The following is a 27933-nucleotide window of genomic DNA, read 5'->3' as shown; positions in this document are numbered from 1 at the left end:
TTTTGGATAATTAATTCCTACTTATGCAGAGGTATATTGCCTCAGCCATATATGCAAGTTAGACAAGCCACCATTGAGGGGAGCACCTACATGCAAGCTGTTTGCTTGAATTGTTCTTTTTTTATTTGTTAAAACCAGAATTATCAATGGATGCCAGTCATATGACTTGCCTAGATCACTATTACTGACATGGATCACTTTTTCATATTTTTTATCTTTAACATTTGCATGAGGCTAATACAGTGTGGTAGTACTGTAGGAGACATCAGCATTTCAATCAAACCTTAACTATCATTCTGTGGCATTCACTGGAATTATCTAAAATACTGCCTCTAATGTTGATCTTTTCTTTGATATTTGTGGTTTGGTTTGCTTGCTATTGCGTGGGTATGATAGTGTTGGATTTGGTTCTTTTTTGGGGGAAGGGGGGAAGTTTCATTGAGTCAAGACAACCGGAGCTATCATTACAAGGTCACCAGAATTGCTACACTGTCATCACCAACATTGTTCAATTTTAATCTTTACCATTTGTTGAAGGAGATTGGTATCAAATGACACGAGATATCAGCATTTCAATATTTGCAAGAGTCTCATGAAAGACATGGAAATAGGATCCCATCTTTGAGAGGCAAAGAACCTCCAATTCATTAAAAACACGACTTGCTTCTATTCACTGGGATTGCCTATACACTATCACTAATGTTGATCTTTTCCTTTTTTTTTTTTCTTATAAAAAAAAACTGCTTTTTATGATTAAGGTTTCACTAGATTCCTCATGGATTTTCACGCTTAAATAGCCTAAAATATTATTTACCTTTAGAAAATGTGATTTTTGTTACTCTGAGGAGGATCAAATTCGATAATTACAGAAATTATTTCATGATTTGCTATTGGTCTTACTAGAATGAACTGGATGGGACACACTGATATTTTGTGTATCAGAATAATATTTTTGTTGTATCATTTTTTTGCTATATAAATTTGAGTATTCCATTCTTGTCAAAGATTCTGATATTTGGTTCAAACTATACTGCTTGCTTCAGGACATTGCAGTAGATCCTGAAGAAGATCAAAAAGAAGGTGGAGAAGAATGTGAGCATTCTTTTGTTCTAAAGGATGATATCGGTTCTGTTTGTCACATCTGTGGACTTGTAGACAAGAGTATTGAATCCATAATTGAGTACGAGTATCCTAAGGTATGTTTTTTCTAGTTTTCTGTCATGAAGCTAGGGAAGAACTAAGTTTATCATGATTGGTTTTGAATGTAATTGCTTGAAACTGGATTGGTAAATCAGCAAGCCTTGACAGTAAAGATAGATGAGGCTTGGTGAAATATATATAATTTAAGGGAATTGTTTTTTCAATGCAAGAATTGTATTAAAGTTTATCTTTCAAAATTGATGGCTTTCAAAATTGTCTTAAATTATGCATTGATATCTTGGGGACATGAAACCTTACCTTCTGCAGTGAGGGTACTTTTATTAAAACTCTGGAGTGGGTGACCCTTAATCAGAGCTTTCTGAATTAAGCACATACTCCTTTGATGTTTGATGTTTTTTCTCTCTTCAAATGTAAAACTTTTTAAATTTCAGTCCAATTGTCCCTGCACAGCGAAGATATAATTTTTTTTTTGCTTTTCTTCGGTCTATGATGAATGAAAGAGATATCAGACATTTTTGGATTAACCTCTTCTTGAGGTTGTGTTGGAGGAGATTTTAATGTTACTGGAGGAGGCCAGGGGTCCTAGGATAACTCTGAGCATGGGGGGGTTTGATAATCTTATTATAGAGTGTGAGTTAATTGATCCCCCATTTAGTAATGCTTCTTGGTTAAACCTCTGAGAGTTCCTTGTTTGCAAGAGGTTGGATAGGTTTTTGTTTTCCATGGATTGGGAAGGTAGTTTCCCGCACAGTCTTTAAGAAACTTTACACTGCCCTATCTCATATCATTGCCCTTTAGTATTGGATACCAATGCTTTTAAGTAAGGGCTGATTCCTTTTAGGTTTGAAAATATGTGGTTACTTCATCTTGGTTTCAAGGGTTACATTAGCTTGGTCTGCCAATTCGGAATCATCGAAGACTCTTCAATTCCTCTTCTTCCATAAGGTCCAAAAGAAGCACAAATTAGCTACTCTCTGCACCTTCTTCCTTTTCTTCCCTACAAAGGCACCATGCCAACTAATAGTGACATCCCTAATTGAAGATGACATCACCCATTGAACACCAAAAAAAGCGAAAATAAGCTGCCAAAGCATGACTGCCTTGGGATAGTGAAAAAGCATATGATTTACTAATACCTCCTCTCCTTTGCACAAGTAACATCTGCCCAATAAACACTAACCCGTCCTTTTTAGCTAATCCAAAGATAGAATTCTTCCCATACAACTTTCCAAGCAAAAAAGCTAGCCCTCTTCAAGACCTAAGGGTTTCACACAATGCCTGAAGTGAACACACTAGCATTGCAAATTGCGAGGAAGGAATAAAAGAATTTAACTGTAAAGAGGCCTTTCTTTGACACCCGCCAAGGCATGACATCCTCAACCCCCCTTCTAATCACTTGACCTTGCAACCTTCTAGAAAAAGCTTCCATCTCTTCTATTTCCCAATCATTATTATGTCTTGTGAAAACTAGATTCCAATAGCCCACTTCACCAAACTGCTCCCACAATTAGTCCTACCATTGGGAAAGCCTTGTTCAAGGAATCCTCTCCACACCAACTATCCTTCCAAAATCTCACCCTCTTACCATTCCCTACCCTAAAAACAACCCTTTTTGTGAAACTCCTCCCACCCATTCCTGATAGCCTTCCAAAGATCCACTCCATAATCTTCCCTCGAAGTTCCAGAGCATTCATTGAAGGTATACAAATTCTAGTTGTAGTATTATTGACCGATAAAGTGGTAGATGAGAATATATGTTCAAGAGAAGAATGGGCGGTCTTTAAGATTGATTTTGAAATAGCTTATAACCATATGGAATGAGATTTTTTAAATCATGTCTTAGAAAAGGTTTTGCAGTGGGATGGAGATGTTGGATATGTGGATGCTTCTCGACATATAATTTTGTTATGTTAATTAATGTGTGTGCTAGAGGATGGGTTAAGGTATCTAGGGGCTTAAGACAGGGCAGCCCACTATTTCCCTTTCTTTTCACGTTATCTTGAGTAGATTAATATTGACAGCAGAGTAGTGTGGGTTCTTGAGGACTTTTTAGTTGGTAGATCTAAAGTGAGGATTACCCATTTACGATTTGTAAATGACACAATTTTCTTCCCTCGAGCTAGGCCACTCAAATTGCAAAACCTTAAACTAATTTTGATGGTGTTCAAGTAAGTCTTTGGGCTCAAGATAAATTTAGATAAAAGCACTTTGTTAGGTATCAATATGTGTCAAGAGCAAGTTCATTATTTTATATTATGGGATGTTTGAGTGGTCCATATCCTCTTTAGGTCTCCCCTTCGGGGGGAACCTAAGAGTTGTTTACTTTTAAGATGCTAATCATAAAAAAGATTCCCAAATGGTTAGATGGTTGGAAGGGAGACCATTTATCTTTTGCTGATAGAATAACTCTTGTGAATTTGTGTTTGTCTTTTATTCTCATTTTTTTCCTATCAGCTTTCAAAGTTTTGATTAAAGTGGCTTAGAGGAATAAACAATTGTAGAAGGATTTTTTTTAGTTGGGAGTGGGGGAAGGAAATAGAGATAATTTTGTTGGATGAGGCCTCGATGTAAACTCAAGAGTGAAATGGGGAAGTGGTTGTGGAGGTTTCCTAGAAAGAAAAATGCTTTATGGCATAAGATCATTTTGAATATCTTTTGGCCGCTTTCTAGTGGTTGGGATGCTAACATTGTTGTTACAACCCTCAAAGGTTATTGCTTGAATCTTGTCTGATTTTTTTTTTTTTTTTTTTTACTCAGTTCTCTATGGGTGATTGTTTAACGATTCACTTTTGGGAAGATACTTGGTGTGGTGATTTACCTTTTCATTTTTATTTTTATTTTTATTTTTTTTTATAACCAAGGAACTTGCCAAACCCTTAGGACTCTCCATGGGGATCTAAATCTCGGGGTGTTGACCGCCCCGCATGGTGATTTAGCCTTTCATATTTGATACCTAAATCCTTTAAAGGTGGTGAAGTCAAGAGAGCCCTCTACCATTGTTTTTGTCCCTCCTTACCATCTAAGAATTTTGACTTTTCCTAAAATCTCATTTACCAAGAAATTGAGGAATTAAATATGATGTTTATACAGCCTATGTGCATCTATCACCTTCCTATATTGATGTTAGGGTTTGGTCTTTGATCTCTTCAAGCTTGTTCATAGTTCTTTCTTCAAAGCCCTTTCACATTCATCTATCTACCTTTGTCCTTTTCACTCCAACTAATTTCATTTGGAAATCTAAAACCCCTCTTAAAGTAAAGACTTTTGCATAGCTTGTGGCTAGTAAGAGGGTTAAGATCAATGATATGCTTTAAAAGCGAAGGTCTCTCAAATCTCTTTGTCCGTAGAGTGGTGCATCATGTGTAAGGAAATTAGTGAATCAACTTATCATTTTTTTCCTTATTGCTCAGTTGATATGGTTTATGGCATAATATATTCAGCCTTGTTGGAATAGATTGGGTTCCACCATGAATGGTGGTAGAGATGATGACCATTTTCTTTAGGCCATGTTTGGAACACTAAAATAGAGAATCAAATGGGAAATCAATTCCATTCTCATTCATTAATGTGTTTAGACTGTTTTTTAAAATAGAAATAAGAATAAAAAAATTTATGATTATGGAAATCTAATCCCACTCTTGTTAGGATTTTAATTTCTCTCTTCTATATGGTATTATGATTCACCTCCATTCCTATCCTATTTCCATTCTTATTCCCACCTACCAAATGCACTATTAGTGATTTGGGGGTCACATTAGAGGAAAGGTTCTATGGGTATTTCTGGATTTAGTTTGATTTGGTCAATATGACGGGAAAGAAATACAAGGATTTTCTAAGATGTTCAAGAGGATAGTAGATACGGTTTGGGACTTGTTTTATTCTTCATCTTGCTTTGTATCTCTACTAGTTAAGCCTTAAAAGGCACCCTCTTGAGCCTTATGTTGCTAGATTAGCATCTTGTATGCAAGGCAGGGAGGTTGGTTGGGAAGAACTCTCAAGTATCGTCATCATTGATCAAAAGAGTAGTCAAGTTGAACTTTGATGGATACTCTTTGGGTGACATGGGGCAATTTGGAATTGGTTGAGTTATTAGATATCATCAAGGTTCAATAATCAAAGCCTACTCTAAACTTGTAGGTAAGAGTTTTGCTATTGAGGCCAAGGTGGTAACACTATTGGAGGGCCTCATGCAAACAAAAGCTTTGGGCTTGTCTAACTTTGTGGTGGAGGGTGATTGTGTTAGTCATCTAATGGGTGGCTAAAAGGGAAAGAGTAAAGAGGAAAGAGGTTTCACACTTCACTATAAAAAAATAAAAAATAAAAAAATCTCATGGGTGGCTAAAAAGGAAAGAGGTCCATGGAGGCTTGACAGGTGACTGCCAAATATTTGATATCATTACAAAATTGGGATGCTCCATTTGTCAGGTTCATCACGTTGTTAATCAAGTGGCATATCGACTAGCTAAAATAGGAGCAAAGAAGTTGGTATTTTTTGTTGGAGATTAATGGCCTCTTTACGTTATTAGTGGTTGTTCAAGTATTGCTTCAGTTTTTTGTGACCTTTTTTTGGGTGCTTAGCTTGCAGGTTCCTTGTTAAGGAGTCTATTCTCTTTTGTTGATCAGAGTTGTATATTGTGGAAGGACATCTTATCCTTCTGGATCTTTTAAATTAATAGAAAAGATCTAATGTGTTTGCAAATAAAGAAAAAAGTAAAATTCTGTGTATCATGTGTGTTAGATGTTACTATTATGTTATGTTTTTAATCAATATTGTCAGAAGATTGACTCTCAATGCAGATTAAGTTATATTTTCATGTATGCTCCAGCACAGCTGTTTCGAGAATTTGTTTGACAAATTATAATGAATTTTAGTCAGAATAAGTTATAAATTGCCCTAAGAGTGACGCCACAAAATCCTAGTTGCAAGATCTGCAACTGTGCCCTTTCCTTAGTTATGACTGGTGGTCTTTTCCTTTGTTATCTTCATGATTTGGAAGTTTTTGTGCTTTTCCTGTTTATTTTTTCCTTTTAAGTCATATCAACTTTAATTTTATTTTGCTTTTTATCCAGGTTAAAAGATCTAAAAGTCACATACATGAACATTGCTATACCAAAGATGGAAAACCAACTGATGACCACTCAGATGGGCGTAGATTTTCTGAAAATGATTCAAGTGTAACTGTGATCCACTCTCATCCAAGGCACAGCAGGCAAATGAAACCCCATCAAGTGGAGGGCTTCAATTTTCTAGTAAGCAACTTGGTAGCAGATGATCCAGGGGGTTGCATTCTGGCTAATGCTCCAGGATCTGGGAAAACTTTCATGATCATTAGTTTCATGCAAAGTTTCCTGACCAAGCATCCTGAAGTCAGATCTCTTGTTGTACTTCCCAAGAGTATTTTGGCAACATGGAAGAAAGAGTTTCTGACTTGGCAAGTTGAGGATATTCCACTATATGACTTCTACTCAGTAAAGGCAGATAGGCCGTCTCAGCAGCTAGATGTGTTGAAACAGTGGGTGGTGGAGAAGAGCATCCTGTTTTTAGGACATACACAGTTCACTGCAATTGTTTCTGGTGATGGAGCTTCTGAGGCAGAACTTACCTGTCAGGAAGTACTGTTGAAGACCCCGCAGATTCTTATTTTGGATGAAGATCACACTCCAAGGACCATCAAAATGGAGCTTCATTATTGCCTTCAAAAAGTTCAAACTCCGCAGAAAGTCATACTATCAGGCCCCCTGTATCAGAACCATGTGAAGGAGGTATTTAATATTTTGAATCTTGTTCGTCCAAGATTTCTGAAGTTGAAAACTTCCCATGCTGTTGTTAAGCGTATAATGAGCAAGATGGACATCATGGGTGTGAAGAATCAGGTGAAATCCAGTCATGCAGATTCTTTCTATAGTGTGGTGGAGACCACTCTCCAGAAGGATGACAATTTCTGGAGGAAAATAACTTTGATACGAGATCTCCGTGAGATGACCTGCAAGGTTCTGCATTACTGCAAGGGAGATTTTCTCAATGAGCTGCCTGGCCTTTTTGAGTTCACAGTTCTCCTCGATCTAAGTTCCAGACAGAAGCAGGAAATTGAAAATTTGAAAGTGTATGAGAGTAAGTTCAAGAGAAATTGTGTTGGGAGTGCTGTTTATGTACACCCACAGTTGAGGTATTTCGCAGAGGAACCCACTGCAAGTGAAGCTTGGTCGGATAATGATAAATGTGGATTTTATTTTATTTTATATAATAATAAAAAATGAATCATAATAAATGTATACATAATAATAAAATTATGTACTTCATTCCATTTTCATAACTACTAGTAAAACACATTACAGATTCAATTTTATTTTCATTCTCTTTGTTAATAGTTTTGCATATAATATGGCATTAGTTTTGCAAACTCAGTTTCCAATTCCAGATATTTTTATAACTGAAATTCCAGCTGCTTCAAGTTGGTTGAAAAATGAATTGAAGACGATACTTTAATGGAAGTAGGAGAGTAGTAGGCCTGTCAACTAAACGATATCCTTTTTGATAGCTAAGCCACATCAATTGAAATCAACTAAGCGATATCTTCCACTAGCAGAAAGATTCTCAAATGCTTGAATGTCTGTCTCAGCATGCTACCTTTCAACATTCACCTATCAACGCCTCAACTCCTGTATATCAAAAGATACACTGCAATGTTAAAGATGCACTTGTATTGCAGCTATGTATGGTTCCCAGAAGATGTGAAAGAAAATACAAAGGGCACAAAATAGAAAAGAAGAGTTAAAAGGGAAGTAAAAAATAAATTTAAAATTAATAAATAATTTTTACATGTTATTATAAACTTATTTTTATTTATTTTAATTCATCCATATAAAGATTAAATAATCTAAAAATATATATATTTACTACTGAAACCAAACATAACCTTCGAAGAGAAAAAGTAAGATTCATTCCAGGCATTGACTATTTGCCCCATACTGATTTCGAACAAAATATCGACAGCCATACATAATGATATCTGAAGAGAATAGCCCACTAAAATAACATAACAATAATTAATATACTGATTTTGAGTTTTTCTCAATCATTCCCAAGATGTTGAGCTGAAATAACAGTGATCTCGAACTTCCTGCACCCCATGTTTCTTGCTGTGTTCATAAAAGTTAAAACCCAAAATTCCTAAACACGAAAGAGAGTGAACTCCAATACATTCTTTATAGGAATCAGGACAGTCTCTCTATGTCAACTTGCAATCAAGATATGTCAACTTTGTGACACCGCTTGCAATCTCATAGAAAATAAGGAAGCTTATGCAACTAGTCTGTGGTCTGTAAGCCACAGTCACATTATTCAAAATATGGCAAGTTTTCAGAACATTATGCTCCGGTTTTGAATATATAAACTGATAGAAAAAGACACCTGAAAAAGAAGAGATAATTAATCGAGTTTTCAGAACATCTTTAATCTAGTTTACCTCTGTACAGGCTTCTCATTGGATACAATCCTAGATCACAAGCATACAAAAGAGAGAAGAGATATTTTAGACCATTGCATATAGTGACAGGGATGACTTTACTCGAACAGGATCTGTTATACAGGCTCATACCTGTGTCCTTGAGTTTTTAAGGAGAACGGAACCTAAATCCAGTGGATGAATTATGGCCATGTGATCAAAGCGTGATTAACAGTTTGGTGGTTCTAGGATCATTCTGCAGTTTATACAAGGCAAAAAAAAAAGTATTTTTACACGTCTTCATACCTCAATTATTTCATAATCTCTAGTATTCCTTCATTTCTCTCCCTGGGTTTCCTAAAACTAAATTCCATATACAACCCTTAAGTTCTCTGGCTTCTACACCAGCTACTTTGATCAAACTAGGCAATATTATGAACAAACAACACACTAGCAGACCTCTTCTTCAAAATGCTTAACAAATTGGTCCAAGACCAATTCAGAGAGCATATAGGCAAATGAGAATATATAAAAGACGTCAATCAAAGAGTGGGGGGCCACACCCCAAGCACATGGGAGGTATACAAAGGATGTTAAAACAAAAACAGAAACAACTCAAATGAGCACACAAAACACCCTCTCACTAACACACACTCAACCAATCAATAAAGTCTAACAAGGAAACAGGTCCATCTTGAATATGTAGGTGAGTCCAATGGAAAAGAGTACAAATAGAAGTCCTTTAGTGCTTCACATGAATGTTTAATTCCATATAAATAGCCCATCTTTACCTATCATGGTTGAGACTTCTTCACTGTACACAGGACAACAAAGAAGGTTACTTTTGGCTTCTGTGCCAACTTAGTTTGAAGAAACTAGACCATATTGTCAGCAGATAACACACCGGGAGACCCTTCTTCAAAATGCTTAACAAATTTGACCATAATCAATTCAAAAGATGGAAGAAAAAGTCCGTCTTTACCTATCATGATTGAAAATATAGGTCTCTCATTTCCAATTGTTCTTCATTACTTTAATTACTGCATGATTATTTATGTTCTTTATCACTATCAATTAATCTAATAACATTTTTTCCATTTTTGAAACGCCACCAGGTTACTATTCTAAGAACCCTCTCATATGTTTTTTCTTAAATTCATAGTTAGTATATGAAGGTCTTACTTGTCTCTAAACCTTTTCACCAATTGCCTAATTACTATAATAAAATGCCTTCCATAGTTGATCTTCCTTGGTAAAAGGATACTAGTTGTCTGATACTCCTATTTCATGTCTTAGTACTACTTAATCACTCTCTTCTAAAGCCTATAACATCTCTTCTCAGTTTAATATCACGATAATTATGTGACCTTAAATCTTGCTTTTTTCATCATGAACTTTCAGTTTTGACCAAGAATACCACCATGCAATAACAGCAAGTTTCACCTAGGTTTTGGCCCATGTTGAGTTTTCATTGACTTGAAATGGTCCAAGCTTCTTTGACCAACCAACCACACATATTTAGGCAGAAAGAATACTTAGGCGGTATCATTCAGATTCAAACCTAATTGATTTTTCATACTGGAAAAAAAAAATCCAATAGTTAATAAAAATTTTCAATACTGAAACACATGTTGTACCTTCAACACTCTCCCTTTCACTTAGATCCTTGACCTGGAATTTATTTTAAATCATAATTTAGACATTGTCTAAAATACCAGGTTGTCATCAATTCAGACCCAAAAGGATTTAATATCAACCATTTTGTGAACTTTTACGGCTATTTTTTGGTACCTTCTTTGCAACCTCAATGAGAAGATTATCTAGCTAAGGAGTTGCCCCAGAAAAGAAGCCTTGCCTTTGAACAGACAAGAAAGGTATGCTACAACTTTGGAATCCAAATTCAAAAGGTTTTGTTCAACCCACTCAGTAGATCCTATCTGAAACTAAACAACAACAGTAAATGACTTGAAAGCATTCAATCCCCTTCTATACCTTGCATCTATAGTATTTTTTCCCTGGTGGATCTCTCTACATTTAATAAAAGTCTGGAATCTTGGGTTACTAATTGGTGCAACAATTCACGAGGGAGGTGTGTATTAAAATCATAATCTAACACAACTTTTTATCCAATTTTTTAAGGTCGAACATGAAGTATAATGAATGCCCCACCCAATAAATCCCAGCCTATTTAAAACAACTCCCCATCTAAAGTAAAATTTCACCAATTCACTGAAACTAGAATTCCAATCTTAGCTCAACTTAGCCTACTATTTCAGATATCAAATAAGAGCAACATAATTTTCCATAACATAAAAAACCCAATACAAAAAAAAGCATAAAAGCAGAAATAAACCAACACATTTATACATTTATATGCCTATATCAACCAAGAAGCCAAGAAAATAGATTTTCTAGATGCCAGGGATCATAATGTTTTTTACCAAGCATTTACACATTTATATGCCTATACAATTCATAAGAAGCTTATTTTTCATGCCTTGTAAGAAGAGAAGGAAACAAACAAAACAGGAAATTTTGGAAGTGGTGAAACTACATGAAAAACATACCAACTTTCAAGTATAGCTAAAATAGAGTATCAGACTTCTTTAATACAACAACTGTTTTATTTATCAAAAAAAAAAAAAAAAGAATGAAACTCAAAAAGAGACACTGATCAAAACAGACTGTATGAAGGCTGTGATTCTTTACAATGCATTTCCATTTAAAAAACTGATACATCATTTACCATATCCATATTCAAATATCGAATTAATTACTCACTACAAAGGTTACTTAAGAAAAAAACGTACAAAATTGAGCACTTCTGGAAACAGACCCTCTGTGCCGGTAAAGCCCCAAAAATAGGTTGAAGATGTACCAAAATTGGAAACCTAGATCTGCAATAAAGGTGAGATGTTGGTGAAATTGGAAATTTTTGCATACACATCAGACAAGGAAAACAGATCAAGTCACTAGCAAATTGGTGCACCTTTTCATAGCCTCAGGGTTCATCTATCAAAGTGTGCAACTCCTTCCGGAATGTAGAAACTTTGTCTGCTTCAATTGCCATGACCAACCCCATTAACTGGTAATTTCTTAGCTGCAATATTGGTTTCAACCAAAAGAGCCCATCAGCAAAAAGAAAACAAGTTATCTTCATTCATTTAATAACACACTTCATAAGCATCAACCAGAAAATCTAATTGAAATATGACACTTGAAGGTGGTTAAACTGGTGGAGTTTGGAACCCTTTTTTCCCCTTATTTTTTGTTCCTTTTTTTTTTGGTGTCTAAATTAAAAGTTAGCAAACTAGTTACAAAAGCACTTGCAATGCAACATTTTCTTTTTCAAAGGGCTTCCATTGGGAGTCAGCTGCTTTTTCTCTCATTTTACTTTTATTTTGATTATTATAATAGCAATTAATTAGCTCCCTCTTGTAAACAGGAACTGCAGGTCTGGGAACAAGGACAAAAATTAAAAGTACTTCTCCTAGAAGAAATGAACCAGGTTTACACTCTTTATAGTCAATTAAGTTAGTATGTATGCATGCAACAGACAGAACTCATCAACATGCAACACTATGACTTCAAGCAAAGAAAAAAAATACTGAATAATTACAGTAACATATCCAGTTGTTTGTTATGTCATGTGTGAGAATTTTTAACATGAAGAAGAATATATATATATAAATATATGAAAAAATCATGGATTTTACAATCCACCAAACCTTCCATACAGACAGTTCAGGCTTAGTTAAGGCCTGGATTTAGTTTACTAAATAATTATTAAAAGGAAAAATTAATTTATACACACACACACACATGAAAAATTGTAGATTTCCAATCCACTTCTGTCATGACCCAGATTGCAGGCGACCCAGGACACAGGACCCTTAGGATTATACATTACTCAGGCAGGCAGTCAACTAGTTAACCTGATTTCTTCGAACAGTTTAAAATATAATTTCACATAAAATTTCTGGACCAAGATTCAACTAAGTTGAGTCTCAATAATTTACAACTCAAACATTAGTAGTTTTCCCATCCAATATCCACTTAAGGTGATGATAAGAACTTCTACAATGAATCCTAATTTAAAATGCCTTCCAAGGTTCCTTACAAAGTAACAAAGTAGAGTTCAATTATGGACAACCATAATAGCCAAGTTAGTGCATGCTCAAGATTAAGTAAGATTTAATAACAGTCCGTAAGCTACCTTGCACTCAAGAGGAAAACAAAAATAATACTTCTAGCTTGTGGAATTATAAGGTTATATATGATTGGTGAATGATAAAGAAAAGGTAAGAGATTTAAATCTATCAAAAAAAATAATAATAAAATCAAATTGAGTGGAATTCTCTAAGGTTATATGTGGATTTTTGGAATGATGGAAATATAAACTAAATTATATAAGGTTTTAGAGATTTATGTGGGGATGATGAAGATTAAAAGCATAAGGAATGGATGGTAGAGATTTTAAATGCAAAAAAAAGAAAAAAAAAAAAAGGAAAGAAAAGGAAAAAAGGAAAAAAGTAGTAGTTTTGAGGAGAGGAAAGTAAGGGAGTTACAAATGCTCCCATGGGTCATTCGGCACGAAGGTCACCATTTTGGAGGGTCTATTGTGCTATGTTTCTTGTGAAATGTTGGCATTTTGTTGGATTTTCAATATTAGGTAGGGTGGCTTGTTCCCAAAAATGTTATTTTATATTTTTGGAGGAACAATAGTTGTTGTTCTCTTACAAACCAATTCTAAATATTTTCATGTTGTTTTCTTTTTGTGATTACACATGTATTTTGTGCCTAGTATTTGTGATTGTTGTCTGGTTGGCTTATTTGTGATGATAATGTTACTGCAAAACCAATAACTAATTTTGTTAGTGGTAGAACTTATGTTAGTTGAATATATATATATGTGTGTGTGTGTGTGTGTGTGAATTTTGATTTTACAACTACTCTTTGGGATATGAAATTGAAATATTAGATTATTACATAGTGAGATATTGGTGTTGCACAGTCAACTTGCATCATGGTTGCATGAAAATAATAATAATGATAAATTGTGTGAATAGGAATTTTAAAAAATTGAGAAAAAGTAAAAGACCTGAAGAGGGCAAATGAAGAAAGGGGAAAGATGCTTGGTGTGGAAGACAAAAAACATTTAACCTCGAAAGACTCCAAGTGGAGATCGTATTTTAGTATAGACGCATATCTTTCAATAGAACCAACAACAACACATTGTCATTACATGTATCTACTCTCATTTGCATTTTTGTTATGATGAGATATACGCATATTAAATGTCAAGTTAAACTGAATTATTTATATATGCATGTGTGGGTTTATTTCTTTTTATTTCACTAGGTAGGAGTATTTATTGTTTGTTCACTCCTTCCCCCTGGTTTTCCCTAAACTTTTTTTAGATGTAGATGTAGCTCCCCAGGAGCCATTGGAGGATTATTTTTTGATAGATAAACATCAGAATATATTAATAAAGAGGCGGAAAGTTACAAGTATACAGGGGGTATACAAAGCAACAACCCCTCTCAAAACCAAAAAAAACAACAAGGCTCACCACCCCTTAGTTGGACGCCAACCATTCCAAAACCCTATAAGGGACCTACGCTCCTCACCAATATACAATCTAGCCCAACTCCACAAACTACAAACAAAAGAATTCTTAAGCTTTTGTATATCTAACATTCCCCCCCTAAAAGCTAGCCTATTTCTTTCCTTTCAGACCGTCCAAAAAATACATAACGGAATGGATTTCCATATCTTGTTTCTTTTCTTTCCCACAAAAGGACCCCTCCAGCTAGTTAAGACCTCCTTTACAGTTTCTGGAAAGACCCACTGCACACCTGATAACCCAAGAACAATATGCCACAGAACTCTGACCACTATACAATGAATAAGAATGTGATTTACAGGAGCCATTGGAGGATTATGGAGCATTATAAAATGCCCTAGGAAGTGGAGGAGTTGTTTGAAGCACTATTATTAAATTTTGAGCATGTACAAACTTGGTTATTAGGGTTGTCTATGATTGAACTATATTTTGTTACTTTGTAAGGAATCTTTGAAGGCATTTAAAATTAAGATTTATTGTGGAAATTTTTATTATTACCTCAAGTGGATATTGGATTTGAAAACTGCTAATGTTTAAGTTGTAAATTATTGAGACTCTACTTAGTTGAATCTTGGTCTAGAAATTTTAAATGAAATTACATTTTAAACTACTCAAGAAAAATCATACTACCTAACTGACTGTGAGCTTGGATATTATATAACATTTAGGGTTAAACCTTTGACTTGGGATCATCATTAATTAAGTTCCGAGTTGCCTGGAATCCAGATCATGACAACTACAAACTTTCATATTGATCAATTCAAGCTTCGACATTAAGGCGATCACAAAAAATACTGATAGACTGATGATACTATTACTTGCCTCGTGAGTTGTAACATGTTGCGTGTGCAAAGGAAAACTGAAGGACCATGAGCTGAGCTGAAATGCATTTGGGAAAACAATCAGGAAATAGTGTGAGATGATCCAAATGAAGATATCAAAGAATAGGTACCTTGTGAAAGATTTCATCTTCGGGCTTAATATATATTATTGCTTCATCAATGGCAACTCTTGTCCCTTTTCTTTGGCCTGCATTCTTATGCTGTAGTTTCACAACCATGAAAAGAGAGAGAGAGAGAGAGAGATTTGTCAAAGCCAACCAACATATCATATGATAAGCAATAAGTATCAAAGCATAGGGGAAATGTTACAACCATATACCTTGTAGATTCTACTAATCAGTAGAAAAAACTTAAAGCAAAAGGAACTCCTGAGCTCCTCTGTAGGCTTCAAAACACAGAAAAGAGAAAATAAGTTTTGTAGTGAAAGTCATATCCAGCCTAAAAACAAATTAAGAATATCTCTTAAGCTTCACCCATCACAAGCAGAGTTCTCATCTAACCTCATCTTCTGTAGCCCATGAGATTTCATCAAAGAGGGCATCATAAAGAGGTGGCAAAAGCTGGGGAGGAAGATTTACCACACGTTGAGAGACTAAGAGACCCACATTTTGTGCCTCTTCTCCCAAGAGTAATCTCAATGCATCTTTTACATCCTTCTCCTGGCCCACATCTAGCAGAAACTCCTTGAGCTCCATAATACATTTATGACCCTGGTAACCCAAAAAAAAACAGACTGACATCAGAAACGTTTCAAATGGGGATCCAACAAAAGATGGGTGAGCTCACCTTAAATTGTTGCAGCCACCAGCCTGTTAAGGTGCACTGGTCACACAACAGCACATTTTTTGAAAAGAAAAGAATTTACTCAAAGCACTAATGATGCACATGAGTCAGGGGCATATAGCATCACATTACACAAGAGAGGGGCACTGGCATCATATTAGTGAAAAGGTATAAACAAATCAGTAATCAAATTATGGGCATGTTTAATGAAATGATGTCAGCATCTCCCCTACCCTGCTGTAAAACAATGTTATTGCCAGTAAGCTGGCTATTCCAGGAATCAGGGCTGACAGATCAGAAGTAAGGACAACAATATATAATAGCCAAACCAATAGATAAGCAGTCATTAATAGTTGGGAGTTAAAGTGCATTGCCTTGTATCTCCCCAAGTTAAGTGCGGTAATAAGAGAGAAAACTCCATCATCTTCATCATCCTCTATTTTAACAACAGTTCCAACTGTTGTCTGTCCCAATATTAAGTCTACAAACCCACTCAAATCCCATAGCTTATTGTCAAGGTACGTCTGCAGCAAGATTTTCATCCCGTGAAAGTCATCCGGTTTTGGATCAAAGAAGGCAAAATCAGCTTGGGCAACCACCTTCAGAAAAAAAAAAAAAAGGAAAAGAAAAGAAATGAAACAAAAGAAAGACAGACTGGATTAATTGAGAATAATAGCACTAATACAAAATTTTAGACAAGAATCAAATAACAATTCCCAATAAAAAATGACCTCATCAATCAATTGTTATAAATGTGATAATTTATTTATTTTTTTATCAGATAAATGTGATAATATTGACATTAAATCTTGCTAATAAGTTTGCTTACTTCAGAACCGTCTTCATCTGAAGATTCAGACTGTTTACTCTTCTCTTCCAAAGTGTGATTAATAATTCCATTGCCTGGTAGTACACATTTGATTTCACATAAACTACAAGGAAATTTAATGAAAAACAATAAAAAGAGAAATATGAAATAAGGTAGCAAAAGAAGTACAAAAAGTGTCGAGTATTTATCTTTCCCTTAAAAACCTCCAAGAGACCAGGGAAAAAACAGGAGAAAACATGGGGGATGTTCATAGAAGAAAAGTTTAATAAGATGATGATACCTGCAGCATTAGGGGGTGATTTCTTGTGGAACTTGGATTCATGGATTTGATGATTAGCCTTGCAATAAGAGGCAACTTGAGCAACTGTACGAAAAAATGGGGAAAAGGTGAAAGGCAAAGGTCTAGGTGATGGGCGGCACCGTGTTGGTTTTCGAGGCATCTCCTTGATCTGTGCCAATTGAAATACATTCAGCAAATTTAGCTAAAATTTGAGTTGAAACTTGATGCCAAATTTTAAGGCTCTGATGTGAAAACCAGCCAGTATAACATCCAAAGTTTGCAACTAAAAACTCCCTTTAGGTGCAAGTACCAATGTAACAAGGATGCAGGCATAAAAATCGAGGATAATCTACATAATCGAGTCAGGAAGACTATGTATTTGATTATTTAGAACATTAAAACAATCCAAACTGATAGGCTTCTAAGTTTCACATGCACACTTCATCAAACCGTTGGTTGGACTGTCATCCGCAGGAAAACAAACCATGCCTAAATAAACAATATTCATTAAAAAGTGCAATTTCAATGAATTAGGACTTCCAAATCACACCTTAATCAGCAGCATATCACATATTTTAACACCTGAAAAAGAAAATGACAGAAAAAGAGGGGACCTGCTTGCACAGGATCACAAGAAGGAGAAAAACATACAATTAGGCAAAAATATTTGAAAGTTGGATGGTTTGGAGACCTAGGGAGTGTGGTGTAGCTGGAACGAGTGGAAGGTAGAAGACAGCAGTGACACTGCCTTCTTTTTTCATCTATTGTGATCAATAATTATTTACAAAACTATAATTACATAGTAAGTTTAGTTTCGCCATTTCTTTTAACGAAGTTTGTTTAAATTTAAAACTTGTCAAATATTTTTTTAACTCCAAATAAAGGAGCTCAAAATATTTTAATGCTTTAAAGAATTGGTCCAATTTTTAAATTTTATAAATTTATTTTTCTTCAAAAAATGTATACTAATATCAAACTCCTCAAATTTCTCTACTGAAAAAAGGTATTATTGGAAATCATTTTTTTAAGTTAGATGTGTTTTAAAAATATAGATTAAAAAATCTAATTACCCAATATATGCCATATATTTAATCATATAATTATTTTATGTGGAAATTTAAAAGTATATTTTATAAAAATAGTTAATATATTGAATAAGTTGTTGTAATAAACTATTCAACAATTACCAATTTTTGGAATTTATAATCCCATATAATTCTCAATGCCTACATTCTGCAAATCAAATAATAACTAATAAGCGCTCACACTACCATACAAATGATTTGATCAATTTGGTCAAATTTAATCTTATCATTCCACTACGGAAAGAAATTGGCATTCCATGTTGGATCTAATAGGGGGAGTTGATATACTATATAAAAAAAAGTAACAAGAGCTCATAGACTTTTTCCTTCGTAGAGTACCCCTACTATATCGCTTATTACCCCTCATATTCCTCATATTTATTATTTAACTGCAATAATCATAATAAATTCGCTTTTGCATTATTTATTGTTATAAATTCATCGTGTTTTTTATTTTTCTTAGATTTTCTCTAACCCTATGTTTGGTTCCCGGAAAATTTGAAGGAAAACAAAAGAAAAGAAAAGGTAAAAGGAGATAAAAAAATGGATTTGGATTTAATAAATTATTATAACATACTTCTCCAAACTCATTGTGTTTATCGGATCAAATAATTAGAAAATGCATAGGTTTCTAATTAATTTTAATTATTTTTTATTTTCTTTACTATTTTCCCTCATAAATATGAGAAAATAAATTTTCTCACTATTTTTTTTTTTTCCTTTTCCTTCGCATTTGGGAACCAAACTCAGCAATAGCAAAGACCATCAATCCAACAAAACTTTTAGTCGGAGCGGTAATCCAAACTTGCAATAGTTCCACAGCTGTTCAAAGAGAATCCTACAATTCAAACCTTCCAGCAATAGCATTCCCAAACTATAAAGCACTGAGTAAATCCTGACTCTCTGTTTGATTAGCAAGAAAATGAAGAAAATAAAAGAAATCCACATTTTGACTACTATGTTACCTCTTTCACTTTTCTTTGCTGCCAACAATCTAAAACAAACAACAATATTAACATTATTTTTTTTTATTTAAAAAAAGATACTTCCATCAACTAAGCCAAATAGTCACATGAGTTTTTAGGTAAAGTGCCCTTTTCTGATTCTCGAGCGCTATATGGTGAAAAATTCACAATGCAAGATTTTTATTGATCTTCTCGTTATTTTCTCAGTGTCCAAACGGTCGTATCTAACCTAGAAAATCTTCTCAACATCCAAACGATTGTATCGAATCTATAACTCGATTAACTGAATTGGGAGTCGAGATGGGAGGAGTACCTTGAACACAATGATCGATCGAAACGCAGCGTTTGGAGAAGAATGGATTGAATGCTTTAGAGTAAATATGGATCGGAACTCCTTGTCCTGCAACCAAAACCCTAAGGCTGTGATTCTGTGAATAGCATTAATCAGATGATAATGGGCTGAGCCTTGCCGGCCCAAGTTTTTAGCAATTGGGCTGCAAGTACGCTGATTTCTAATAAAGTAATAAACCTTCATAAATCATTGTAATCCGAATTAAGTCGGTAGATAATTTATTGTTCTATATACCTCATATTTAAATATACCAATTTTAAAATTAATTCATTAATGACCCGTGTCTTCCCTATTCAATATAAAATATCATAAATACCCTCATACAAACACAAACATTCACTGATCAAACAAACAACATATGGAATCGAATATCAATTTTAATACATTTGTAACCATTCGCTCCTAAGTATGGATTGAAAAATCGGAATTTATCTCCGATATTTCGGATATCGGCCGCGGGTGAATTTCAAAATATCGCCGATATATCGGTATTTTTACCGATTTTTTCGGGAAATTTCCCGATATTTCCTACCAGTCCAACCCGCGTACAGGATACAAAATCTGTCCAATTTTTTTTTTTTTTAAAACAAAAACAGAAAATGCTGTTTGGTAATCTGATCATGATTTGCAGGCAAAGGTTGTGTTCTTCAGCCTGGCTCAAAAATCGTGGATTTAGGGTTCGTGAAAATTAAATCCAATGGCACAACAGCAAAGAGACCCCTAAAACAGATCCAGAAAACACAGGGAGCAAAAGAAAAGCAATTTTTTTTGTTTTCTTTGGGGGTTTTGAATGGATTTTCTCGGAAATCAAACGAGGATGAATTTTCCCGGAAATCGAATGGGGGATGGATTTTCTTGGGAATCAAACGGGGGTTGCAAAAAAAATTAATAATAACATGATTAGATTAGTACCTGCGAGGATTGAGAGTGGCAGAGGAAAATAGGGCTTTTTTGGGATTCTCTCGTTGGAGGACAACTTCAGAAAAGGGCTTCTTGACGCCCGAGTGAGAGAAGTGTTAGATTTAGTAGAGATAAAAACATAAAAAAAACAAAAAAACAAATCATAAGAACAATTTTCCACTTTCTATATAAATAATTATTAATTATCGACCTTCATTTTTATTATTAAATAAATTAATATTAATAAAAAAATTATTATTACATATTTTTAATAAAATTAAAAAAATTAAATTTCAAATAAAATATTTTATATAAATTAATTTAATTTTTTATTTAAAATATAATAAAATATGTTTTAATAAAAGTATTTTAAAATTTTTAAATAAATATCGTATTCAACGAGATGAACTCCCTTCATCTAACACTATAATGAAATCACATCGATCTTTTCCTTATAATGCAATCGCATATATATTATATTTATGTATAAATTATTTTTATTCGATAAAATCAAATATTTTTTTAACATAATTATAACTTTATATACTTTTAAAATTCATATTTATTATTTTTAAAATTCAAATATCGAATCTATCGATATATCTCTGTTTATGATATTTTCTTCTTAATTTTATATATATTAATTACACTTATAAGATAATTTTAAAATGTGTATTCTTACTTATTTTATTATTTTTAATTTTTTAAAGTTTTTTCAAATATTCATACGAATTTTAAATAATTTTCACTTCATCGATATTTGTGAAAAAATATACACCGATATTTCCGATATATCAAATATTTCAATCTATACTTCTAACCATATAGATATTATCTCACTTGAATTCATAACAGATAAGTTGTTACAAATTATTTAATAATAAAAATAAACAATTTCATATAAATAAAGTAATTATATTATTTTTTTAAATAAGTATTTTATTATAATTTCAAAATATCGAATGAATATGAAATCCGAATGTAATATATATTTAATAAAATATATTATATTATATTTATATTTAGTCTATTTAAATAAAAACCACATTACATTAAATTTTGTGTTTAGTATTTGTAAATTGTTTAATAATTAAAATTTTAGTAATTAATTATTATTAATATTTATATTTAAAATATTATAGATGAATAAAATAATTTCAATATTTACCGTAGAAGATGGTCTCTCGTGGTAAAATATTTTCAAAAGACCAAAAAAAAAAAAAAAAAGAAAGAAAAGGGAAAAAAACCGAGGGAAGGGGCACGGCAAACACACGTGCATGACAGCCAAATTGCGAATTGCCGATTGCCATCCGCATGTGACATACATCGTTTGGTATGGCTATAATACGCCATTCATTTTACCTAGATGAGGATTGACATGGCCCACTAACGTGTCCTTCTGTGGGTGAAGAATAGGGTTTTGAGTGCACAGCCCTGCTTCTCGATAATATACACATACAGGTCCCCTCCCGATCTCCTCCTTCAATTCATTTCTCATCACACTTCTTTCTCAATTTCTCCTCTCATATCTTTTGCTCCACGCAGTTGTTCTCATGGCTTCCAAATCCGATAAGGATACTCCGGCGGGTAAGCTTCACTCCGTGTGTTTTTTTTTTTTTTTTTCTTCTTCCAAATTCGCGCCCTGTAGTCTCCGATAAAGATCTGGATCATGCTTTGATGCCTTCAGTTGATTTTAATTTACTTGCAATCAGAATATTGGGTTTCAAAGTTTGGGGATTGCGTTACAGTGTGTTGGATTATCGGTATAGTAGCTTTCTGTTTGGGCAAGAATTGGCTTTAAGATTGATTTATTTTTCAGGATTTTTTATGAATCCTGGGGCATTGCGTGTTTCGGCAATTTTGTTGGTAATTAATAAACAAAGATTTTTTCCTGGGAGTATATGAAACCCTATTTCTCTGTATAACAAGTCTTGGTAAAACATGAATTGGAAAAAATATTTTTTCTTTTGTTATTTGCTATCCTTTGAAGAATATCCAGATCTGAGTCTTAGAGTATGGATTGAAACAAAGGGGGGGCCTCAAATCCTTTCCCTGCAGTGCTTGCCCTTTACCACTTGTTTCCACCATCACCCACACACCTGTCTCCACTATATCTTTTATCGATTGGAAACTTTCTATGCCATGGGTTATTTCTTTAAAAATTATGGATTTTTATTTTTATTTTTTCATGTTATCTTGTTCAACAACCCATATGTTTGAGGTACATGTGGTATATGTGTATGCAAATACTTATAAAAAAAAATGTGTATGCAAATACATATCAGTATTTTCTTTAAAGGTTTGCTCTTGATTGCTTTTTAGTATATGTGTATGAATTCATTCGGATGTTGCAATATTATGTCCTGAAACGGAGGGATTTTTTCTTACCTTCCTTTGTCTCTTTTATTCTGATGTTGCTTGAATACTTATTATTACGTACTTGGTTAATCATGATTTTCTTGCTTTTCTATGATAAAAGAAGAGAATGACTATTTGCTTTAAGACTTTTTTTGTGATAGTATTCTCATGTGTATTCCAATATTCTTAGATGAGAAAACAGGCTCTGCCGAGAATTCCAAGTCTGATTCATCCTCAGGGGAGTCACATTCAGGACAGAGAGGAGCTGCGGCAGCTGCCTCTGTGCCAGGAGCTGGTTTACCTACTAATCCTTTTGATTTTTCAGCAATGACCGGCCTGCTTAATGTACTTTATCTTTTCTGTGCCCTTCCTCATGATTCAGATTACATCTTTGTAGACAATTTTATTGCATTTTGTTGAGTATGTCATCTCTGATTATTCACCTCATCTATAATTTAAATTGTAGTATTATATAATGCCAAGGGCAGGGAGAGAGGATTGTACTAGGATGAAGAAAGAAATAGTTCATATCATGTTTTGAGGAATTCATTTTATTACTCATTGATGAGTGCTTAAGTCTTTTAAATGTGAAATGTGCAACGTGGTACATGTTTCTTAATTATGGGATTTGGTTCTGGTCCAGACCATCTTTCTTTCTCCAGAAGCTGAATTAAGTAGTACATCATTTCCTCAAAGAATTATTGTTTGTTTTTCAAAGTTCAATTAACTAGTTTTAGTTTATTGCTCATTAATGTCTATGGAATGATACCATAGGATCCAAGCATTAAAGAATTAGCAGAACAGATTGCAAAAGATCCTGCATTCAACCAGATGGCAGAGCAGCTCCAAAAGACTTTTCATGGTGCACCAGTTGAAGAGAGTATCCCACAGTTTGACACACAACAGTATTATTCCACCATGCAACAAGTTATGCAAAATCCTCAATTTATGACTATGGCTGAGCGTCTTGGTAATGCATTAATGCAGGTTTGTACGGTCTTTCATGTTGTTTAAGCTATTTCTGTGTTATTATTTTATGTATTATAAAATAATATCATTTGTCAGATTAAATTTCAGTGGCATATTTTTTCAGGATCCATCTATGTCCAGCATGCTTGAGAATTTGGCTAATCCAACACACAAGGACCAGCTTGAAGAAAGAATGGCACGCATTAAAGAAGATCCATCATTGAAGCCTATTTTAGATGAGATAGAGACTGGTGGTCCAGCTGCCATGATGAGGTTTCTAACACCATAAAACTAAAATATTTTATCATCATTATAAGCCCTTGGCTATAAAAATATTCATTTCTTGAAATGGGATGTGTTGGATCTAATTTTCAGTCATGTACTCTTTTGTTTAACCTTGTTTTACCCTATTGGTTTAGATACTGGAACGATAAGGATGTCTTGCAGAAGTTGGGTGAAGCAATGGGTCTTGCAGTTTCAGGGGATGCAGCCGCTTCTGCTGATAATTCAGGTCTAGATGAAGCTGAAGAATTGGCAAATGAGGATGAATCAATTGCTCATCATCACAGTGAATCAATTGTTCATGACACTGCTAGTGTTGGTGATGTGGAGGTATAATGCAGTTTTTGCTATTATCCACCACAACTGCTCATTGTTTGGTTGAACTGTTTTTAAAAAATAACAATTGAAAAGTGCATTTGTGATGAATGGCTAAACTCTTATCCAACCAATATAGTCAGAAATGCATCCTAAGCAGTTGCCATTGCAAAATGAAAAAAAATAAAAAATTAAAGAAGAAACAAAGAAAGAAAAAGAAGCCAATAGGGTTGGAGAGTTATGTTTTTCTTTCTTTCTTTTTATTTTTTTATTTTTTTTATTTTTTATAAATTAGGAACAAAGAATCATATTACGAAAGAGAAATAGTTATGTGAAGGATGGAGGATATCCTTCAGAGAAAGCTTATCTCCTCGCATGCATTGTGCATGAGATGAATGGGTGTTGATGTGTGAATAATTTGCTGGTTTTCAGTGTGATTATTGAAAAAATCATGTTAAATTCAGAATATATTATATAATATCTTCTTCCATTGTGCTTGCTTCGGTCTACTAACATCGTCCATGGGTGGTAGACCATGTGCTGCCCCATGTTGAGGAGGTTTTCATGTGCTATTCTGCCTTTTCCAATTGAATTAAAGATAGAACTTGTACACATCTTCTTCTCAATTCAAAATTAGATCACACATGTCTTTTCATTTATTCTATTAATAATGACAAAGTGAATATATTTTGTATCTTTTTAGTTCGTTTTTAGCAATTAGCAAGGTTGAAAGTTTCCACTCTATTTGTAAATTAGGGTTTGAAGAATGCACTTGCCTCTGGTGCTGACAAAGATGAAGAAGATTCAGAGGGAAGGACTGCACTGCATTTCGCATGTGGGTATGGTGAGGTATGATAGTCCAAAAATGGATCTTTCTTTTCTTATATACATATATTCTTGAGCAATGGATTTTACTCAGTGTAGTATGGGCATGATGATTTAATCTAAGTGCTAATCCATACTTTGGACAAATCCCATGCAACAGGGTAGTTAGTCATGCTAGAATAAGTTGATGGCTCTCACTCCGTTCCTGGATGTTGCCGTACATGTTTTGTCTTCTTTCTTTTCCTTCAATTTGTCATTTGTTGGGACATGCCATGTGCATGGTGCATACACTTGATTTCTTGTTCATTCCTTGGTGTATTAGTTGGTCCAAAGTCCAAATGATCACAGTAACCCAGTTGGTTCTTGTTTTGCTTATTCTTTTATTTATGGCCATTATTTAATTGGAACCCATCCCATTCTTATGTGCTCTTTGCTGGTGTTGTCTTGGGACTGGTTTGACAACTCCTGTAATGCCCATTAAGTACTCCCACATTGAAAAGCATAGTTTCATAGAGATTTTAGACATACTAATTACTCCCATACCTTCCTAAATCGATGAAAGATTATGATCAGAGGACATGACATTGATCTTTACATTGAGGATTATGGATTCCTTAGTAGATGTTGGAATTATGTGGGGCCATGAGCCCATCATATAAGTCACCATGACCTTTTTTATTGTTTGTAATTTCCCTTTACTTTTCTGTGAAATTGAAATTTGCTATAGGAACTGAGCAATGAACACAAGGAATGAGGTTTTAAATTTCAAATATTCTGAAGATCTAAATCCTAAATTGCTTTCCCAACACCATCTCTTAAACATTGGTTTGTTTGGTACATACCTTTCATTTCAAGTCTTTCTTCTTTCATTTTTTATTTTTTCTCTTTAAGCAATTTGAGAGCATCTCATACTAGAGTTTATAGGAGAAGAATGGGATTTCCTGGAAGACAGCTTTCTCAGGCTTCATCTTAGTTATCAATGTTGGGCTGGACCTTTTTTAAGCATTGGATAAACAAGTTCCATCTGGGTGAAAATTTTGGTATAAGTAGATCTGGGAATGATCCAAAAGGGGCTTAAAACCTGTGTTTCCCAAACCATTATGCCTAAAAGGGCAGCTTCACATTTTTCTGAACTGCTAATTTATTTTGTTCATTCTATCATAAGCCAGATGAATCAATAGGGAAATTGCCCTCTCTTTCATCTGTGTTGTGGGGCTGTTGTATTTGGCGTGTATTGGAGGGATGGAACTCTCGCCAAAAGTTTATTTTTGCATTTGAATTTTCCTCAACAAGCTTCTTTGTACGGAGTTAAGCATATTGTGCTATATTATTTCCAGGTGAAGTGTGCTCAGATCCTTGTTGAGGCTGGAGCAACGGTGGATGCTTTGGATAAGAACAAGAACACTGCTCTTCATTATGCAGCTGGTTATGGCAGGAAGGAGTGTGTAGCACTTCTGCTGGAGAATGGTGCTGCAGTGTAAGCCAACAACAGCCTCTTTTTTAACATCTCTCTGTTTCTTTATGGGCTTAACTTACACTGATCCATTTCTTTTTATCTTACTCTTTGTGGCAGTCACTCTCCAAAACATGGATGGCAAGACACCGATCGACGTGGCCAAACTGAACAACCAGCATGAGGTACTGAAGCTGCTTGAGAAGGATGCATTCCTATAAGAGTTCATGGTGGCATTTGTATGCTTTGGCTCTTTGATACTGTTATCAGGGTTTGAGCGTGTTAAAGACTAATTTGCTTTGATCAGCATGAGGGACATTCCAACTTGATGCTTTGTCTATGCTATCTTTGCTTCCATCTGGTTGCTATATTGCAGTACGATTATAGTAACATAAACCACCTCTTCATGGTACAATTTACATGTATTGAGGGTTAGATCATGTGTGCCATAATACATCGCCATTTGTAGATGCCCCATTCTAGTAATTATTACTCCATGGCTCCAGTAAATTGCAAGGATGGCTGAGAGTGGCCAAATAACAAGTCTGCTGCAGGGTTAATCGTATTCCCCAACCCAAAAGTACATAAGATTTCTGTGTAGGTCTCTTCTTTGTCCTTTAAATATATATATACCTCTAAGTGAGGTTGTGATCTTCAAGTTGCTGCTATATATCGGCTGTTATGACGCATTAGCAGGAGTGGTGAGTTCCCGTCATTAATTTGCATGTTTTCTAAATTATAAGCCTCTGAATTAATCCACCTGAACCATGACCAAGAAGTTGGTCTTCTGTTAATTCTATGCCCTGGTCACGTATTACCGATTCCGAATGAACTAACTAAAATAACTAGTTTTTATCTTAGTTCCTTAGGTGAAGTTACTCGACCGATTCATACCATAACCAAGTCCTATTTTTTTTGTAAGTCTTTATCCTTTGGTCTATCAATATAAGTTTTCATAATAACCAAGTATTTTTAGTTCTAACTTCTTGACTTGGATATTTGATAACAATTCAAAAAAAAATTAGGGAGGAACGGGGTAATTTGCTTCTTTGTAGGTTAATTCTTGCCTTTCTATGAGGGAATGTTTAGTATTATTCATCTTAATAGAAATACTGGAAGGTAATGCTCCTGTCGGTGCCATACATTTTACTTCAATGCTCGACTAGGTCTAGTTTGAGAGCAATATTTTTGTGGCTTCATTGAATAAAATTAAAATGAAAATCTTGAGGGATAGCTCCATTAGTTTGGTCTTGGGTTTGCTTCCTAATAGTCACTAGTTCGAGTTTTCTCAGGGCCACTAAAGGTTTACTTGGTCGTTAACCTCAAGGTCCCATGTAATTAGACAAAGTGCATGTAATTTGATCTAAACATACACGATTATTAAAAATAAAAAATAAAATAAAATAAAAGATAAAAAAAAAAAAATGAATGCATGTGGCTTTTGCCCATGTACACTTTCTGTA

At 34.3% G+C, this 27933-nt stretch overlaps 3 protein-coding genes across 7 annotated transcripts; 2 read left to right on the top strand and 1 right to left on the bottom strand.

The window, feature by feature from the left end:
• Window positions 1-904: 904 nt before the first annotated feature.
• LOC117911601 (protein CHROMATIN REMODELING 35-like) lies at window positions 905-7506 on the top strand. The gene is made up of 3 exons (XM_034826005.1): window positions 905-935; window positions 1006-1196; window positions 6232-7506. Exons 1-3 carry the CDS (start codon window positions 905-907, stop codon window positions 7417-7419), a joined length of 1410 nt encoding a protein of 469 aa, XP_034681896.1. The 3' UTR covers window positions 7420-7506.
• On the bottom strand, window positions 7480-20381 carry LOC117911339 (protein BCCIP homolog). Of its 2 annotated transcripts, XR_004650863.1 has the most exons (12): window positions 20281-20381; window positions 19330-19416; window positions 16967-17135; window positions 16687-16760; window positions 16232-16456; window positions 15575-15784; window positions 15394-15459; window positions 15185-15274; window positions 15055-15111; window positions 11596-11706; window positions 11417-11503; window positions 7480-7821 (listed from the first exon to the last, which is right to left on the bottom strand). XR_004650863.1 is itself a non-coding variant. In XM_034825674.1 (11 exons), exons 3-10 carry the CDS (start codon window positions 17124-17126, stop codon window positions 11608-11610), a joined length of 981 nt encoding a protein of 326 aa, XP_034681565.1. In that variant the 5' UTR covers window positions 17127-17135; window positions 19330-19416; window positions 20281-20381; the 3' UTR covers window positions 11139-11503; window positions 11596-11607. The 2 variants fall into 2 exon arrangements, 1 of the variants encoding a protein (XP_034681565.1); XM_034825674.1 differs by lacking the exon at window positions 7480-7821 and having other exon boundaries at window positions 11139-11503.
• A 1261-nt stretch (window positions 20382-21642) lies between these two features.
• On the top strand, window positions 21643-27035 carry LOC117911297 (ankyrin repeat domain-containing protein 2B-like). Of its 4 annotated transcripts, none has more exons than XM_034825611.1 (9): window positions 21643-21729; window positions 21814-21855; window positions 22829-22971; window positions 23401-23613; window positions 23720-23868; window positions 24015-24207; window positions 24949-25041; window positions 26355-26489; window positions 26587-27035. In XM_034825611.1, exons 2-9 carry the CDS (start codon window positions 21822-21824, stop codon window positions 26689-26691), a joined length of 1065 nt encoding a protein of 354 aa, XP_034681502.1. In that variant the 5' UTR covers window positions 21643-21729; window positions 21814-21821; the 3' UTR covers window positions 26692-27035. The 4 variants fall into 4 exon arrangements, with proteins under 4 accessions (XP_034681502.1, XP_034681500.1, XP_034681501.1 ...); XM_034825609.1 differs by having other exon boundaries at window positions 22817-22971; XM_034825610.1 differs by lacking the exon at window positions 21643-21729 and having other exon boundaries at window positions 21736-21855.
• The last annotated feature ends 898 nt before the right edge of the window (window positions 27036-27933 follow it).

This window comes from Vitis riparia, chromosome 3 (assembly GCF_004353265.1).
Source record: "Vitis riparia cultivar Riparia Gloire de Montpellier isolate 1030 chromosome 3, EGFV_Vit.rip_1.0, whole genome shotgun sequence".
Taxonomy (NCBI): Eukaryota; Viridiplantae; Streptophyta; class Magnoliopsida; order Vitales; family Vitaceae; genus Vitis; species Vitis riparia.
The sequence above is the reverse complement of the archived record's forward strand: the minus strand, read 5'-3'. Positions and strand labels throughout refer to the sequence as shown.